This window comes from Calliphora vicina, chromosome 4 (assembly GCF_958450345.1).
Source record: "Calliphora vicina chromosome 4, idCalVici1.1, whole genome shotgun sequence".
Lineage (NCBI taxonomy): Eukaryota > Metazoa > Arthropoda > Insecta > Diptera > Calliphoridae > Calliphora > Calliphora vicina.
Window position 1 is genome coordinate 23,301,312 of NC_088783.1, and position 19,463 is coordinate 23,320,774.

Sequence of the window (19,463 nt, forward strand, 5' to 3'; positions counted from 1 at the left end):
AATAAAATTTATTATGTAGATTAAATTTATTCATTTTGAAGGGGGGATAATAAGTACATTTTTATGTTTTGGCACTCTGCTTGTAGCAGTTTATTTTCTGTTTTAATTTATTTGGGTTTTATTACCGTAAATATTTAAATTTTTAGAGTTTATAGTAAAAACTTATGGTCTACCTACTACTCGTTTCCGTTTCCCTTTATTTTTTTATGTTTATTACTTCCGTGTTTTGTTTTGAATCAGTTCCATTTTGTTTTATTATTTTCGTTGCTTTTACCGTGTAAATGCCTACCTAAATATTTGTTTTAATTTATTTATTTTTCAAGTTTTTTTTTTTGATTTTTTTCATTTTTTAATGTTTTAAAAATTGTATTGAATTAAAAACTCCTCAGTCAGTTATTGTTGGTTTTTTTGTTTTTTGCTTTTGGTTTAATTGGAATATTGGATTAGTCTAATGCATTAACTGCCATTAACATCGACAGCTATGGGCTGGGAACAGAGTCCAGCATGCAGATTATTTGTAAAATGAGCTGGCGGTGAAGCTGGAGGTGTTAGGGGTGATGCATGGACTTTGCCATTTGTAGCTGTTGTTGTTGTTGTGTCTGCTGAGGCAGTTACTTCCAGTGTGGTTGGTGGTGGGGGTGGTAATGTATTGTAAAAATTGTTGGACTCTTCGCTTTGTGGAGAATCTGCAGTGCCATTGGTGAGCGGTGGTGGCAAGTCCTTTAAGTTGAATATTTCTGGAGGCGGTGGTGGCGGTAAGGAATCCAGTTGTTGGTCACTTAAATCACTATTTAGTTGTTCATCTGTGGTGGGTGGTGGTTCTGGCAAACTCATTATACTATCGTATCCATTTTCCATATCGGTTAGGGAAATGCTAACAGGTTCTACCTCCGCATGGCCATTCTGTAATTGTGGCGACTTCACTACATCGGCGCCATTTGTTAATGCTACCTCATTTGATTGAGTTAAACCATTTTGAGATTCTGTCATATTAAGTTCATTTTGTATTGCATTTGATGTGTTTTCTTCTATTGCAAGCTCTAATTCCTCCACTTCGTTTGCGCCATTCATTTGCAAATTGCTATTTGACATTAACAGATTTTTTGTAACACACTTGTCCTGATTATTTTCAAGTTTTGGTTCCTTGCATTCCGAATTTCCATTTGTAAGTGGGGAACTATTTTCTTTTGTTTCTGCACCATTTGTTGATTCTGACTTAATAAGTTCTTTCTCCACTTGTAATTCTTTTGCTAAATCTTTTATGGCTCCCTCTTGATTTTCCAAAGTAATTATGTCTTCTTGAGTATCTCTAATTGAATTTTCATCATGTTGTGGTGTTTCTTTATCGGAAAATTTATCAGGAACTGCTATAATAGCTTCGTCATCTGGAATGCTATTATCAAGAACGTCCTCTTCAGCTAGAAGAGTAGAAGTTTCATTATTAATGGCTATTGATGTATCAATTGGAAGTAAGGTTTCAACAGCGAGAGTATCTTCCAGCGTTTCCAAAACTAAAGGTTCAGTTATACTTTCAGTTGCTTTTAAAATAGGGGACTCAGATGTTACTGTAGATTTGACAGGTGATAGAGTTTCATCTATTTTAGTATTTTCGATCTCAGCAGGAGTTATATAAACTTCTTCGGTTATACTTTCTGTTGCATTTAAAACAGGAGATTCAGTTAATACTTTAGATTTAACATATTGGGTCTCTGCATTAACTATATTCTCTACTTCAGCATTACTTTCAGTTGCTTTTAAAACAGGGGACTCAGATTTGACAGGAGATGGAGTCTCATCTGCTTTAGTGTCTTCGATTTCTGCAGGAGTTATATGCACTTCTATCTCAACTGGTATGGAGAAATTTTGCTTCTCTAAGGGAAGTTCAACTGGATTTCCTAATATAGAGGACTCATTGCAACTCTCTAAGTCTTCTACACAGTTTTCTTTATTAATATCGGAATTATTTGTTTCCATTACCTGCAAATTTTCTATATTCTCCATCTCAATAGCATTGGTTTCCTTTTCCTGAGCCTTGTCGATTTGTTTCTGAGCCGGTGATTCTCCTGAACTAGTTCTCGAGTTGCCCTCTTGCGACTGCTTCGTAGTCTCCACAATATCCTGCTTATCTTTACTCTCTTCCTTTTTATCAGGCGAATGTTTCAAATAATGATCATTTCCCGGATTACGATCATCATCCTTAATATCTTTCACATCACACTTCAGCACTACATTTCGGTTAGGCGTGATAGTGGAATAACCACTGTGTTCCACCACATACAATTCCTGATTGCCATAACAATAGCCCTTATTGGAATCACTAGAGGAAGTAGTGCTCAAATCAGACTGTGATAACCCAGTATTGGCTTTGTAGGCTAAACCTTTTACGATGTCATCATCAGCATTATTTTCATTAAGATGCGGTGAATTAGTGGGTTCCTCAACTTCTTCTATTTGATGTAAACTTCTGGGTCCTTCTTCGGCATTCTCAGGCGGTGGTGAGTGTATTTGTACCTTCTCATTATTGATACAATTCTTTTCATTGGTCACTTTGTAGCCTACACCTCCATTATTGTGTTTGGTTTCAAACATTGATAGCATTTTTTCATTGCCGTCTGTAACTGGACTTTCTGGTATAGTTTTAGAGTCTATGCCGCGTGATACCTCCACCACGAAAACGCCATCTTTATTATAATCCATTTTGGTTTCTCTAGCTACACGGGAAATATCCTTGAAAGGTTTGAAAAGTTAAAGGGTAAACAATTGTTTATGGTTATATGAACAAGAATGGAAATATTAATAACATATGTATATGATTTATAGAGTTTTGAAGAACAGTTTGCAAAATATATGAGAAATAATATAATAATGATAAGATTAATAATTCAATTTATTACATAGTGTTCATGTAATAATTTATCAAAATTTTTAAGAGATTTATGCTCCATAAATTGATTTTGGGAAGTGGACTTTATATGGGTGCTATGATTAATTATGGACCGATTGTCACACAATTTGGCATTATTTGTGTATACAATATGAAATATATTTCTGCTGAATTTTAATTTCTAACTAATATATTTCGAGAGTAAAAAATATATACATATGCTGATTAACTTAGTTTCCAATGTGGAAAAATTTTCCAGGGAATATATATGTTTTTGTCGAAAAACTCATTATTCTTAAAATTGTAATATTTAGATTCGCTGTGATGGCCAGTTTTTTGCTAATTGAATGATTCCATTCCATTGAAAGTGGCAATGGAAACTGCGGGTTTCGGTAGAGCAGTGAAATACAACTCACGTTGCGACGCTGTTCCAGTGAGTCAATAGAGCTAGTTACCCTACTGTCAACGATATGTACAGTCGTCCTCTTCTCTACGAGGTCGAATAACTCGAAAATAGGCTTCGTAGCACCGGCCCATTCACGAGATTTGCATGCCATTTTCGGTACGATATAAGTGATGTAGATAGTAAGGAGATCAGATGTAGTGAAGTATTTCCTACACAGTTTTAGAAAACCAAGGCACCTCACAGTGAATAATATAAGATGAATGCATCTCATAATTGATTTTTTTGGAAATGTTAGAAATTAACCATAAAACAAGTTCTATCGTAAAGTTAAGATGTCAAGCAATAATTATTTGCAGAAGCTATAGTTATTAAGTCAACAGAAGTATTCGAGAATGGCGACAGAACATACTACTTTCGACTTTAAAGATTTGGAAAGTTAAAATTATACCATATTCAAAAGAGTATTTTTAATATTTATAATTACTTTTTTTATGATTGTTATACCTTGTTGGAAAGGGTAGCTTGTCCAGATTCTATCTTTGTAATGAGTTTTGTATATATTTTTTAGCAGATTTGAAATTTATTCATTTAAAATATATAATGTTTTTTGGCTTACCTACGCAACTTTGACTAGGATTTTAACTATTGGCGCTGTTTGCCGCCAATCTAGTTTTAACAGCATTAAAGTTTAACTAACACATATATCAAAACTAGCAGCCTTTTCATGCCTATAAACAAATGGTATGCAAAAATGTTGAGCAACTCAGAAATTTAAAAAAAACAAGTAAGAAAGTATGGTCGGTCAAGCCCGACCATATAATACCCTACACCAAGTAAATGAGTAAAAATATTTTTCTTTTAAAATATCAATAATTTATATTTTTGAGTGATTTTTGGAAGTGGGCCTTATATGGGAGCTATGACCAATTATGGACCGATCACCATAAAATTAGGTCGTGTGATTTATGTCTATATTAAAGTTAACTATGTTGAATTTTGTGTGTATACCAGCATTTTTAAGCGATTTATGCACGTTAAAGTGATTTTCGGAAGCGGGTCTTATATGGGAGCTATGACTAATTATGCACCGATCGTAATAAAATTTGGTGACATGAATTTCGTATGTATAAAAGTTATTTGGAGCGAAATTTGTGTAGATACATATATAAATAAACATTTATGACCGATAAAGTCCAATTTCGGGAGGACATTTGTATGGGGGCTATATGAAATAATGGACCGATTTCAGCCAGTTTCAATAGGGTTCGTCCTTGGGCCGAAAAAATTATATGTACTAAATTTTATCGAAATATATTCAAAATTGCGACCTGTACTTTGCGCACAAGGTTTACATGGACAGCCAGCCAGCCAACCAGACGGACGGACGGACGGACGGACGGACGGACGGACATCGTTTAATCGACTCAGAAAGTGATTCTAAGTCGATCGGTGTACTTTAAGGTGGGTGCTAGACTAATATTTTTGGACGTTACAAACATCTGCACAAACGCATAATACCCTCCCCACTATGGTGGTGTAGGGTATAAATATCAACTTTTTTTATTTTAGTTGCTTTACATTGCTTATTTTGACATGAAAGCTTATAATTATGTATACAAATTTAGATCTTAGCAAAACAGTGTTTTAATTTTTCAAATCGGATGAAAATTGTAAAAGTTATTCAACTTTTCATTAACACCTTTTATAGAATTTTCTTCCTGAGCGCATATGAATAAAAAAAAACTATATAAAAAACAAGTAAGAAAGTATTGTCGGTCAAGCCCGACCATATAATACACTACACTAAGTAAATGAGCAAAAACATTTTTCAATTTCAATAATTTATATTTTTGAGTGATTTTCGGAATTGGGCTTTATATGGGAGCTATGACCAATTATGGATCGATTACAATGAAATTACGTCGTGTGATTTATGTCTATATTAAAGTTAACTGAATTTTGTGTGTATCAACATTTTTAAGCGATTTATGCACGTTAAAGCAATTTTCGGAAGCGGGTCTATAGGGAGCTATGACTAATTATGACGGACGGATGGATGGATATCGTTAAAGCGACTCGGAAAGTGATTCTAAGTCGATCGGTATACTTTAAGGTGGGTGTTAGACTAATATTTTTGGGCGTTACAAACGTCTGCACAAACGCATTATACTCTCCCCACTGTGGTGGTGTAGGGTATAAAAATTTTGTACAATTTTTAATTTACAAGGTAAATTTTTTTGAACTTTTTTGGAAAAAAAATTAACAACTTTTTCAAATAGAAACCGATTTTAACAACTAATGTCTCTGTTTTGTCTCTATAAAATTATTTTTAAAACACTATACAAAAAAGATAGGTTTTCATAGAATAAAATTATTAAATGCGACTAAGACTACTTATTCGGAAAACTTTACTGATTTTAATAATTCCCGGAAATGAAAATTTTTTTTTAATTTTCTACCGCGAAGGGCAAAAGTTCGGGAAATTATGAATTATTTAAAAAATTCTTTTGTGGTTAGGCTGATAGTTTTATTATAATATTTCTCGGATCATGTAACATTTTTATTTATATTTCTTAAGTGGTCTAATACCCAGTAATGTTTTATTTTTTGGTAATATTTTTTAACCAACGTTCCACAGTGGGGCAGAATCAACATTTTTTTTTTAAATAAATCTGAAATTTCTAAACGGCTGGTCCGTTGGGTGACGTGGGCTTAGCCAAGGAGTATTTAACTTTAAGTTAATTCCTGCAAAAGCTTCAGGGGCGGCGCTATGGGGACTCATAGTAGAGAACCTTCGACATGTAAAATTTTTAAATACGTGAAATTTTTTTGTTTTCCATCTGATTTTAAAGATTTTTATATCTTCAAAAATATTGCACTTTTTCATACTAAAATTCTTTTATAAATTTTCTTAATATTTTATTCATCACGAAGTCACATTAGTCAGTCACATTAAAATGTGAAAAAGTGCAATACTTTTGAAGGACGGAGTTTAAAGTGGCATAGTTTTGAATCTAATTGAGATATTGACTTGTAAGACCAAAAATTAACTTAAACAAAACAAAATAGATCGGAATAAATGCGTATCAAATTATTCCTAATACTTGCAATCCTATTAAAATTTTGACACAAATTTTAGTTTTAGAAACTCAATAAATATATAATAAAATCTTCATTTATAAACAAAAGCGCACCAAGGTATGACAACTTTTTAAAATTTAAATTTTGAAATACCTATAATCGAGAGCTTTAAAAAAATATGCAAATCTATGAAATTGGATGGGAAAAAAAATGGCACGTGATTAAACATTTTACATGTCGAAGGTACTTTCTTTGTATTTCATCTATAATCCTTCATTAAAGGGTTAATAATTTACAGAATGTGTTTTTTTCGGCAATACATAAAAATCCATGACAGAAAGTAAAATGTACCAAAAACATCCTAGAATTCTTATAATTTTAAATATTTCTTCGCTTTCGACCAATATTTTTAATAAATTTAAAAATTTTAAGATAAAAAAATAATCAAAATATATAATTAGAAAAAAGTACTAAATATATTCCAAAAGTACTTTTGTTTACATATTACTGCAAAATCACAGAATTTTCCATCCCTATAGACAAGCTTAATAAACATTAAACTAAAAGATATATTTTAAGCAATTTGTTCTTCAAAACTCTATTTAATATATTGTAGTAAAGTACCTAAATACAGATATATATTTATATAAAAACAATATTTAATAATAAGTAAGAAAATAACACCGAAAGCTAAAAAATATGACGTGCAGTTGTGTTTTAATGTAAGAAATAAACTGAAATCCAAAAACCGTCCAAATGTCAGTAGTTTTGGAACAGCCAATACACCAATACAATCAATCAATCACACACACATAAAAGGGACTCTTTTTTTTAAAAAACAAAAATTTTAAGCAAAAGCAACATTTAAGAAAACTCTAACAAAGTTGCTCTCTTTTCAGAATTTTCAACAACAATTATTTACAGTGTAAATTATTTATTTATAGAAAGTTATTTAAGTTTAAGAAAAAAATAAAAGAAAATCTGATATAATTGATATAATACAACAACAATTTGTGGTGAGTTTTAAGAACAATAGTAGTAAGTAAGTACAGTAGTAGAAGTGGTAGTAGTAAGTAGTAAAAGAAGTATTTTTTTTTTAGTATAGAGTGGTAAAATTTAATATTTAATAATAATATTTTGTTTTATTTACGAGTATTTATTTATTTTAAGTAAGTAGTTAAGTATTTATAGGTATACTTAGTTAAAGTAGACATGTGGCAAAGAAAATACGAAATACTTGTAATTTTGCTGATCTCTACTTAGACACAAGAGAAAAAAAATAACATAAGAACATATAAAAATGTACGTTTATTACAACAAACACATCTAAGTATTGTTACATTTTTTGACATTTTGAAAAAGGAACAGAAAACAGAACAGAACACAAAACAAACATTCAAAAAAGAGACACAACGATTTTTTATTTTTTTTGTTTACTTTTTTCAACTTACATTGCGCTCTTCCGTCTCGACTATTAGAAGATTATTTTCCAAAGTCATTTTAGTTATTGAACCATTTGGTCCTGGCATTTCAACATCATCATCATCACCATTCTCATTATCAACATCACCATGGACGGTAAGTATGTGTTCTGTTGTTGTTGCTACTACTGAAGGAGATGATGCTGATGGAGGTGGTTTTGCTAGTGCTTGTTCTTGTGTTATTGGGAATGACAGAGCTAAAGAAAGTTTTAAAGTATCGTTCGTTTTGGAAGCAGTCGCAGAAGTGGAATTAGTCGTAGTATCAGTAGTATTGGTTTTAGAATAAGAAGAAGTGGTCTCTAAGTGGGAAGTGGGTTTTTCAGTCGAAAATTTAACATTAGTTTCTGTAGTGGACGGTTTATTGGACGTATCTGGATATTTTTCTATAGCATCATTATTACTATCTGTGGGAGATGAGGATGGTTCATGGACAAACTGTAATGGTAAATTAAACACAAAAAAAAACTAATGAAATTGATATCTAAAGATTTGAATTTATGTATGTTTTGTTTGTGTTTTTTTTTATTTAGCCCCTCCCAGCCCAACAAATGAAATGTCATGCCTCTTGTTATGCGAGTGTTAATGGTTTTTTTTTTCTCTAATTAACATAATTGTATGATGATGAAAATTTATCTTTTGTTTTAAAAGAAATGCGATTTCATTTATTTCTTGAAAACAAAACCAAATAAACAGAACAAATAAAAAGAAAACTTTAATTAAATTAGATCAAATTAAACCACTTAAAAATAAAATTGAAATAAAAATAGAATTAAAAAAAGGAAAAATTCTTTTGCAAAATAGTTAGAGTTCAATTACCTCGCCTTTTTCCACACCATCATCGTTCAATGGGCTTTTGGTTTCCGTTTGATCCGTGTATCCTCCACTGTCCGTTATATTTGAATGATATTTTTTGTACAAGTATCTAATTATAAAAAAGAATATACGCACACTCTTAATATCAAAGTAATAAATTTTTTTCGTAAATCGTGCATGCTTATATATGTCAATATGAAAATGATTGCTAGAATTTCCTTCACAAATTGTATTTAACTGCAAATGAAAATCATTGATTGAATCTACTTTAGATATGCTCTTCTTTAACTTCAATTACTTGGAAATTTTCTTTTGTAAATGGATACAAAAGCTACTAAGATTGCCTTAATAAGATTGATAAACAAAACGTTTGATATACAAACCTATGAGATGTTCATTGTATATGTACAGCAGTTAGTAGTAATAGTTCATTAGAGAAGAATGAGTTTGTTAACAATGAAATTGTAAGATTGTAGTAAATCAATACTTCTGCTGACTTGCACTCAATCAAGTCTTATTGATTTATGCAAACTTGACTTTACTAATGTTAAACCTAATGCCATTCAACAGATTCAGCTTGATGTATAAGTATATTTTTGTTCATGTCAACTGTACTACTACACTTGACATCAACTTAAACTAAATAGTTTTTGCCTCTATCTGATCTTAATATAAGTTTTTCTGTAATTTTAGTTATTGTCAAACATTTCTTGATCTCAGTAATTTTTCAATCGATTTTGAATTCTTTCAAATTTTAATAAATAACACTACTCGAAAGCCAAAAGGGTATGACTTAAAAAAGCTGTTTTTTTTTTAATTTTTAGCTCTTATTTTTAAATATTTGTACAATATAAATGAATTCAAAGTATTGGCCATTGTGACTTTTTCCTATCTTTCTGGCAACATATGAATTCCGAGGCAAAAGAACTGCACATAATTTGAGGTCAAGAATCAAGACAATTTCGAATACTCTTTTGAAAAGTGAAGCGTATCCCAGAGAGAGCATTCTGTATCGATCTAAACAAATTGTAGTCGAACAGGACACGGTCTGGACTATTAATCGTGTGAGACAAAACTTCCCAACCTATTTCTTCTAAATAGTTTTTAACAGGTGTTCGAACATGTGGCCTAGCGATATCAAGATGGACTATTTCGGTCTCATGTCTGGCCGCATATTTTTTTCGTTTTTCGGTCAATACTCGCTACAAACGAAAATGTTGCATTCGGTACAGATTCCCTGTGATGGTCTGATCAGATTTTAGCAGCTCATAATAGATAGGACACTTTTGCTCCCACCAAATACAGAAAATTACCTTAGCGCCATTGATATTTGGCTTTGGTGTTGATTTGGCTGGTTGGCCGGACTTCACATACGATCTCGTAACCTTCGGCTTATCGTAATGTATCCATTTTTCATCGCAAGTAATGATTCGGTGCAAAAATTATCGTCTTTAAAAGTCTCTAAACTTCAATTCGTATGGTACCTATTATTCCAGAATTTGGATGAATCCAGCTGCTTGCAAACGTTTTCAAATTGCTGACTGAGTAGCACCAAATGATTTTGTCAGCTCTTGTTGAGTGGGACAACAATCTTCGTGAAGTAATGCCTCCAATTCATGGTCTTCAACATTTGTTGAAACAATATCAGCTTCGCTAAACTTGTTTTCAAGTGCCGCTGAAACTTAGCGAAGCTTAGCGGTAGCACATAATTCGACATTTGCGATGCAAAATAAAACTTTGTTCTTTACACTAAAATGTTCAATAACTAAGTGAAAATAAATGAAAGATATGTACCCATCAAAATGACAAATATGTTATTAAAAATAAAAAATTTATTATTTTAAGTCATATACCCAATATAATTTTGCCATGCAAATATTTTTAAATTTTAATTTTCAAGATATTTTCACTTTACTAAAAACCGTGTTTTATCTCAGGAACTTGAAATTTAATTGAAAATGTAAAAATTTATTTATTTATTGAGAATTAACTTACAATTAAAATTATAAGCTAATTGAATAATAACAGCAATAGCATCAAAGGCCTTCAGCTTTTGAAAATGTAAAAAAAAATGTTATGCACAGAGAAAACAGATTTTAATTTTCAAGATATTTCCACTTTACTAAAAACCATGTTTTTTAAAAGTTTTATCTCGGGAACTTGAAATTTAATTGAAAATAAGAATAAAATATTATGCACAGAGAAAACAAATTCGTGATAGCAACCGAATTTGTTGCCAATCGAATGCTTCGGTTGCACACATACAATTTTTCTGTTCTATCATCAGAATGTCAGTTGATAAAGAATATTTCGGTTGAAGCAACCAAACTTTTGTTACACCTTCTAAAATTTTGTAGCCGCAACTATAAAATTCGGTTACTAAGGTAGAATCATTCGATTGGCAACAAATTCGGTTGCTATCACGAATTTGTTTTCTCTGTACATAATATTTTATTTTTATTTTCCTGTGTGGTTTTAAAATCGAAGGAAGTTGTGCTCTGAATTTAGTATCATTTTTTAGTTTAAAATTTTAGGAATTATGCAATTAATGGCAAAATTTATTTTTTTAGTTTATTGCCAGTAATTTTCGTCACAACTAATATTTTTTTGAATACTGAAGAAACTAGACAACTTTGCGATTAATATTAGCTATTAAAGGATTGTTCACATAAAATCCGGTCACACTGTAGGAGTTTTTACAAAAAACTAGTGCCAACATTTTTGTTTTCCTAAACAAACCATTCTGTAAAGATTTCAAATTAGTATATTAATTTTTGAACATGTGGCGAGCAATGCAAAATCGAACTAGAAAAATCTAAAAAATCCAATATGGTCTGGTGCAATGATAGCAACAAAACTGAAGCTTCCTCAAAGGAAGGTGAATGATGTGATCGTAAGAAAAAAGAAACCAAAAAAGTTAGCAGACGAGACCAAGACCTTACAACGTAAATGTGTGTTGTATTAAACCAAATCCTGGTTTATCTGATAATGATCGCGCCAAAAAATATAAACCAGTCATAGTGCAGCAGGCTGACACCTTTAGGCTTCTAACCGTGTGATTACAATCTACTGAGGTATGTGTTTTGAAGTGGCCTGAACAATAGGCAGATCTCATTTATATTTAATTTTAATCAAAATTTAATTGAAAATTCGTTAAAATGTTATTCGGTTATTTTTATGCTAAATTCCCAATTTTATTGATAAATTCACTGAAATTTATTGTTGGGGGATAAGCTAGTTCCTATAAAAAAAAATAGTTTTAAAAATGATTACCGTTTCAAAAAAAATTTATAATTTTAAAAATGTGTAAACTAACATATAAGTTTAGTTTATATATAGGCACTTCCACATTCAATACCGGAACATTTGTAAGTAAAAATTTTGAAATTTGTTATTAAGAATCCCGCAATTCCCAAAAAAGTTTTGAAAAATTCCAATAATGAGATTTTTTAGTTTTTTCGCTTTAATTTCCATACCAGGCTCTGAGTTATCGGAACCCTTTACAACATAATTAAGAACATATTAAGCCATCTAATATGGTTTACTATATGTTGATATCAACTATGCGATTTTAGAATTGTTGGTCCTAAGTGGAATTTTACATAAAAATAGGTGTTTTTTGTATGGACCTGGTCCCCTCAGTATCAAAAATTATTATAAGCTGCAGAAATCTTACCAGACCATCACACGGATGGTCCAGACTAGGGTTTTTATTCCGGGAAGTCCCGGTACAAATTTCCGGGAATTTTGCCAATTTTTCACTACCCGATTCCCGGGATTTTTAGTCGGGAATCCCGGGAATTAAAAACTGACGAAAATACATAGAAAACAAGTTAGAACTCTACTTTTTTTCACCAAAAAACAGTAAAAAGTTTTTTACAGTTTTTGCTTACATCTCGGCAATAATAGACCGCTTATTATCATTATTTATTTTGGGTTTTCGTATGAAAATTTAAAAAGTGAATACATCATTTATAGAATTTATTTCTTATTGAATCATTCTAATTTCTTTAAATTTCTTCTTCAACCCCTTAACAAAATAGCTTCAAAAATGTATTAAATTTTTCTTCAATTCAAATCTAGTACCAAAAGGCTTAAGACAATTTTTTCAATTAATTTTGTAAATGATTTGATTTAACAAAAATTTAATCATCCAAAGTTTGAATAAATTCTTTAAAATTAATTCAATTTAAAAAAAAGATTTGGACTGAATCTAAAAAATTAAATATTAGGAATGGATTTATGGAATGAAAGGCTGACATTCTTCAATTACGGATTAAGATTTTAGTGAATTAAGCTAAAATGTTATTAATTAATTCGAAGCTCTGATATTTAATAATTATAACACTAAGTTTTTATATGAAATTTGGCTATAATATTCCTAATTTAGAGTATCATATATATTTCGGGAATAGCCGGGTACCCGGGAATGTAGAAAAAAAATTTACCGATTCCCGGGAATCAAAAAAGGTCGGGAAATTAAATTAAGTGAAAAACGCCAACGCTAGGCCACATGTTTTATTACTTGTTAAAAACTGTTTAGAAAGAAGTGGTTTGGAAGTTTGTCCTCATTTATAGTCTTATAGTCCAGATCTAGCCCCGTCCGACTACTATTTGTTTCAATCGATGCAGATCGCTCTTTGGGATACGCTTCTTTGGAACACAGTATCCGATATTAGCTTGATTCGTTTAAAGTTTGTTATTTCAAAAGCCTAAGACATATAATGATTGGAGAGGTTTGTAAAAATGATTGGAGAGGTTTGTAAAAATATATTCCAATGGCGAAACAAAGAAGTGTCTAAAAACTTAACAAAAATTTTGCTGTTCTAAACGCATCTTCAAACATTTAGGTCGATAAAAAGCGGTATAATGATATCCAATCATTCTTAATTTAAGCAGAAAATATTTTCGCAGCAAAAGGAACAATTCCAGGGGATGGAACGATCAAAAATAGTTCAATTTTCCTGATGAATTTAAGTTACGTGAAAGTTATATTTATTCCTTATTTATTTGTTCGTTTGTTTGCCTAATGATGTCTATCTGAAACGCAAAATTAAAGATAACAAATTATTTTCTCAATGATCAAAAAAGTTTTTCGAAACATCTAGTAAAAAATTCATGAATGCATAAATAAATATATCTTAGTAACAAGCAATTTTAACATTCACTTAATATCCCCTGCCAAACACGCAACAATTTCCAATAAGAAAGCTAAAAATAACCTTAATTTGCCACAACTTTTTCAAATACTTTATTCGGCAAATTATGTAAATTCATAAAAAAATTCAAGCAATCATTTTCACGTGCTAAATTATTTATAACTCAATATTACAAGAAAAAGGATGTAACAAGAGAAAAAGAAATAAATAAATATAATATTCATGTACCTTAATGCCCAAAACATACTGCAGGTAACGACAACGGGCAATATAACAATGAACAGGCCAATAGCCAGCGATATTAAATTTATAATGTCTTCTGGAATATATTGTAAAGAGATTTTAAAGGCAAAAAAAATAAAAATAAAAAAAAAGTGTACGAAACACATTAGAGAATGTTTTAAACGTTGCTGCAAACATCATTAAGTTTTGCAGTTATGTAAATACTTAAAAAATCAAAGCAAAAAGAAAGTAAGATGTTTAAGAAACAAGTAGAACTCATTAAGAGTATTATTATGTATTTAACCAAGCGTGTCAAGATGTGTTGGCATACAGTACTTACCTGTATTTTTATCCTCTAAATCATTGGCATCCTCCATAACGGAAAATGCTGTTGCGTTACTCATACGTTCGTTTTGAGTGGAATTCACACTCATGAATGGAATGGTGGAATTACTCATGCTTGCTTTGTTTAGAAAGTCTCTAAAGGATGTAATATTTTGTTCGTTACTATTAACACTGGCAACGTTGATGTTGCCCCCGCCGACACCGACCAACAACAGCTCCCCTGAGTCTTTAACATCTGCACTTAATTCATCTTTGCGCATATTATTTACGCCATAGTTGATATACAAGTGTGCATAGTCTGCAACGTGATTTGGTTGCTGCTGCTGCTGTTGTTGTTTTCGTAATTTTGTCATGAAGGCGGAGGAGTAGGTGGAGGAAGAAGATTTTCCAACTGTGGCTGGATTGCCGAAGGGATATGAACCTTCAACACCATCAAAACCACCGTCAGCGCTTTCATCTATAAGGTCACCACCATATTGTATTGATGACTCGTCTACTCGTTGATTGTTGTTGCTGTTGCCGTTAACGATGTCTACATCATGGTTGTTGTTGTTGTTGCCGCCACTTATTGTGTTCTCGTCTATGTCGTTGTTAAACATGATGTTGTTATTGCTGTTGCTGCTGTCATTGTCGTCGTATATGCCTGAGCGATGCAATTGCGCTTCGTTGGGCATGAAATCGATTTCTTTTAGTTCAATCTGTGGTGGCAGTTCACCGATAACAGGAACCCCTATAGAAATTTCCGGTAACAAAGCTGGTTGTATTATAACATCTGCTTGTGGAGTGGCCACATTATGTTGCTGATCCGGAGCATATGTTGTGGTAAGAACTGAATCCGGTGACTGTTCTACTTCTATTATTGACTCACCCACATAGGTAACATCTAAGGGAGGTGAGGGTTCATTACGATTGCGATAGATTTTCAAAGAGTCTGCTTGATTGCGACTGGAGGAAAGTATAATATCCTCTTCGTACAAATGATGGGGAGCATTTAATTCTTCGGGACTATTTACATTGGGATGTGTGCTGGCCATATAGTTGGCTGGGAAAAATTGTGATTCCAGTTTAAGTTTACGCTCCTCATTGACATTGTTGGTGGCGGGTAAAGATTCTCCTACCTTGACCTCAGTATTGGAGATATAGAATATAGTATCCGAATCCCGATCGAAATTGTTTTGATAAGGTGGCGGTGGAGGTGGTGGAGGAGGTGTAGTATAGAGTTCTTTTACATCCGTTATGAATAATTCATCGGTATTTTTGGTTTTCACTTTTAAACTGGAATCGGTGATATTATCTGTATCTATGATTTCAACTACCAAAATTTCATCAGCTCTTAAGTCCTTGCCAATATTATTATTGGAATTGGAGGGTATTTTAAGTTTGATATCATCATAGGATTCCTCTCCTATTCTGTCATTATTATTGTTGTTAATATATTCCGATTGGGGATAGGAAAATTCCAAATCCTCACTTTCATTTCCAAATGACTCCGAGACATTAATGTGTATTTCTATAGCTGCTGGTTCCAGTTTACCATTAGCTACTTGTATGGTGCTGTAGTTTATGGGTTCCTGGGTAGAAGTTTCCGTGCGATCTATAACATATTGTGTGAAACGTTCCTGTTGTACAGTAGCAATTGGCGGCTTGGTGGTCTTTCCCATAGAGCTTTCATCATTTAGCGAGGCTTGAGATTGATGTATGTTTTCACTATCTTTAAAGTTTGTGGAAGCTACTATGGAATCTACTGTGGAATCGTATACTTCTATTTGTATATCTGAGATTTTAGATTCGGTTTGTTGTTTTCCATTGTTATCAGCTGAAGACTTTTCTATATCCTCCGAGGTGAACAGAGTGTTGGCTTGTACCATTGGAGTTTTGGTAGCAACTGAGTCTATGACTTGAAATACAGTTGTGGATAAAACTGTGGCTGATTTGGATTCTTCCTGTGGAATATCTATAGCAGATGAGGTTGCAGTGAAGGAAGTTTTAATGGATTTTTCTGTACTTGGTAGAATGTTTCCTTGTTGTGCATTTCCAATAACAGATTTTGGATTTTCTATGGGAGAGCTCTTAGTACTGGCTATTAAATTATGTTTCGTATTCAAATTGGTTTCACTTTTTTCAATAACTCCAACCACAGTAGTTGCATGTATTTGACTTTTATCTAGAATTGAAGTATTACTTAAAGAGCTGGACTCTTTCTCATTACTTTGTTTCAATTGCTGAAAATGTCTGTCATGTTCTTTAATTCCAAAAGTTAATTCTGTATGTTCTGCTGGCTGGTCGGATTGCATTTCCATAGATGAAAAGCTTTTTGTATTTTTATTAGTATTATCTTTCCCTTGCTGTTGTGTCTCAGTGTCATCAGTTTTAGCTTTCAACTCCACAAAATGACCCTTTCGCAATTGAGCTTCTATATCAGCTAAATGTTTATTTCTAGTAGTCATGGCCTTGTCTGCATGATGTATGACATGAAAGGTTTTCTCTTCCATTAAAATTGGTCCTAAATAGCCGTGTTTTATGGGCATTAACAAAGGTTTTGTAGAAGCTGCAGTTGCTGTTGAAGGAGCAGAGGTTGAGGAAGTAGTAGTGGTACTAGCTTGAGTTGTTATTTGCAAATATTTTTCATTTTCTATTGAGTCCTTTGCATGGACATCTTGTTTATTGTGTAGTAAAGCCTCTACATAATGTTTGTCAATCAATTGTTTTTTCTTTATGTTTTTCAAACCATCATGACCATTATCATGTTGTCCCGCCATTAACAATGCGGAGGGCTGCTTCAGTTCATCAATTGTCTTGAGAACATGTTTCTCTAAGTCAATCAGTTTTAAAACGGCTTCTGTTGTTACAGTGTCCGTTGATGATTCGTGTGGATTGTCAGTTGGGTCGGGAGTTGTAGCAAAGTCCTGTTGCTGTGTTTGAAATGTGGTGAATGCTTGTGGTTTTTCATTTGTTAAAGGTGTTGTGCTTGTTACTACCGAGTTTTCCGTTTCAGTTATTGTTTCAATTTCAGTTTTATTTTGTTTATTCAGGTTGGCCTGCGTAGTTGCCACGGAAATAACTTGTAGAGGATTTTCAGTTGACTTGAAGTCATCGTCAGTTGGTTGTGTTGTATGCTCCTGTTGCGGCTTAAGTGTAACATCACTATTGATATTGTCTTGGCTTTCGGCTTCAGCTGGATTTTCAGCTTCCTTATCCAGCTCCTCTTTGTCTGAAACTGGTGTTGTTGTTATTTCTGTGTATTCTATTGTTGTATGCTGTTGTTGTTGTTCATTCTTATTATCATTATTGTTATTACTATCATCATCAACAAAAATTTCTGTTGATGTCGTTGTCATTGTTAATGGCAAAGACAACATTTCTGCTGTAGTTGTTGCTTCAGCATTGTCTGCTGTTAAGGTGACTAAAGAGGGAGTTGAACTGGCATCAGCAGGAGTAGTGGGAGTGGTAAATGCTTTTGTTTCTATGGTAGTTAACAATAGATTTTCATTTTCTGTTGTAGCAACGGGATCTTGTGTGTAACTGTCATTGTCAGTTTCATTTTCTGTTTTAATGACGGTTGTATCTTGTAAAATTTGTGTTGTTTTCTCCACAACACTTGCTGGGGTTTCTGTTTGCATTTTTGTTAAAGCCTTTGAAATTGTGGCTATATTTGTGGCATCTTCATAATTAATAGTAGTTGAAATGTCATCAAAATCTTTAGGGTTTAGAGTAGTAGACAAAGCTGCAGGAATTTTAAGATCATCAACATCCTCAGGTCTCAAAGGTGGAGGAGAGGTTGTGTCTGTGTTAGCCTGAGGTGTTGTAGTAGACACTTCTTCGGGCTGTGCAGTACTGGTAGTAGTAGTTAATTGAATAAAACCATTGATTTGTTCAGGTGGTAAAGTAGTTAAATGTAAATTTGTTTTGTAAATTTCTACATTTTCTCTTGTAGTATCAGTGTCAGTAGCTGGAGTTGTAAATGTTTTAAAATCCTGCAACTTTTCAGTTGTAGTTTCTTGGTCCTTTAATAGTTCTGTTGTAGTACTTGTATGCTCCCTAGGTTCCTTTAAAATTTTCTGAGATTTCATTATATGTGACGATATTTCCTCCATGGAAATTTGTTTGTTTAAGGGTTTTGCTAAATACTGCAATTTGTCCTTTTTATTAAACACTGACTGATTTTTATGTAATTTAGTTTTAATCGGCTTTTTTCCTGCATCTAAATCCTTATAAGTTTTAGCTGCATATTCTGTTTTCATTAACTTCTTTGTAGAGCCCATAGTTTCAGGTGTTATGCCAATTTCAGAGGAGGTCACTATTAAAGTGGGTGTATTGCCCTGAACTCCTATAGTCAAATGATGTGTGGGAGCTGAATTTATATTGTAACATAAAGTCAACAGTAAATAAATCAGCATTAAGCTGCTCGAAACTCTTAAGTATATCATGTTGTTTTTTTATGTATTAAATTTTTTTATTTTAAACTCTAAACATTTCTTTTTTCTAACCAATTAATTTCACTTTTTTTTTTCTTTTTCTTTATGCAAGTTCAATGTCAACGTTTTTATTTTATTTTCATACACGCATTTTTTTAAAAAGCTTTTAAGTCTTCTAACAAATTGTTTGTAATGTTTTCAATTTAAAAATCAGTCTGAGCAAAAGTACTAGAAAAGTCAATCAACTTTAAGCCATTTTTAAAACCTTCATCATATTTTCTCTTATATTTTGTATTTTGCTTAAAATAAACCACCAATATTTAAACTTAAAATTTAAAACTTTTAAACACTTTTCACTTTTGCCAGGTAATCCGGGGGTCCTTGCAAAAGCATAAAGTTAAAGGATTTCTAGTTAAATAATAAATCCTTACAATATTTTTGGAAAATGCATCTCATAAAAAAAATTATAACACTCCCGTTTTGTTTTTCTTGTTAATATGTAAATGAAGTTAATACACTTTTTTATTCTTTATTTAATTATTGTAATTACTTTGGCTTTGCTATAAATTTCATTTAAATTATAATTTGGCACATTAATTTTATATAAATTTATCTTTAATTCACTGCTTTTAATCTTGCTTTAGTATTTTATTTTCA

The 19,463-nt window shown here is 32.1% G+C and overlaps 1 protein-coding gene across 1 annotated transcript; it reads right to left on the reverse strand.

Annotated features, from left to right (window-relative positions):
• Positions 1 to 380: 380 nt before the first annotated feature.
• LOC135956979 (uncharacterized) lies at positions 381 to 18,832 on the reverse strand. The gene is made up of 5 exons (XM_065507618.1): positions 14,387 to 18,832; positions 14,053 to 14,143; positions 8,669 to 8,774; positions 7,823 to 8,287; positions 381 to 2,727 (listed from the first exon to the last, which is right to left on the reverse strand). Exons 1-5 carry the CDS (start codon positions 18,816 to 18,818, stop codon positions 457 to 459), a joined length of 7,365 nt encoding a protein of 2,454 aa, XP_065363690.1. The 5' UTR covers positions 18,819 to 18,832; the 3' UTR covers positions 381 to 456.
• Between the last annotated feature and the right edge of the window lie 631 nt (positions 18,833 to 19,463).

Excerpts from the sequence above, each read along its gene's own strand:
- LOC135956979 (XM_065507618.1), bottom strand. The coding sequence starts at position 18,818 with ATGATATACTTAAGAGTTTCGAGCAGCTTAATGCTGATTTATTTACTG. Across the intron at positions 14,144-14,386 it reads TTTAGAGGATAAAAATACAG|AAGACATTATAAATTTAATA; the intron begins GTAAGTACTGTA and ends AATATATTCCAG. Across the intron at positions 8,288-8,668 it reads ATGGTGTGGAAAAAGGCGAG|TTTGTCCATGAACCATCCTC; the intron begins GTAATTGAACTC and ends TTACCATTACAG.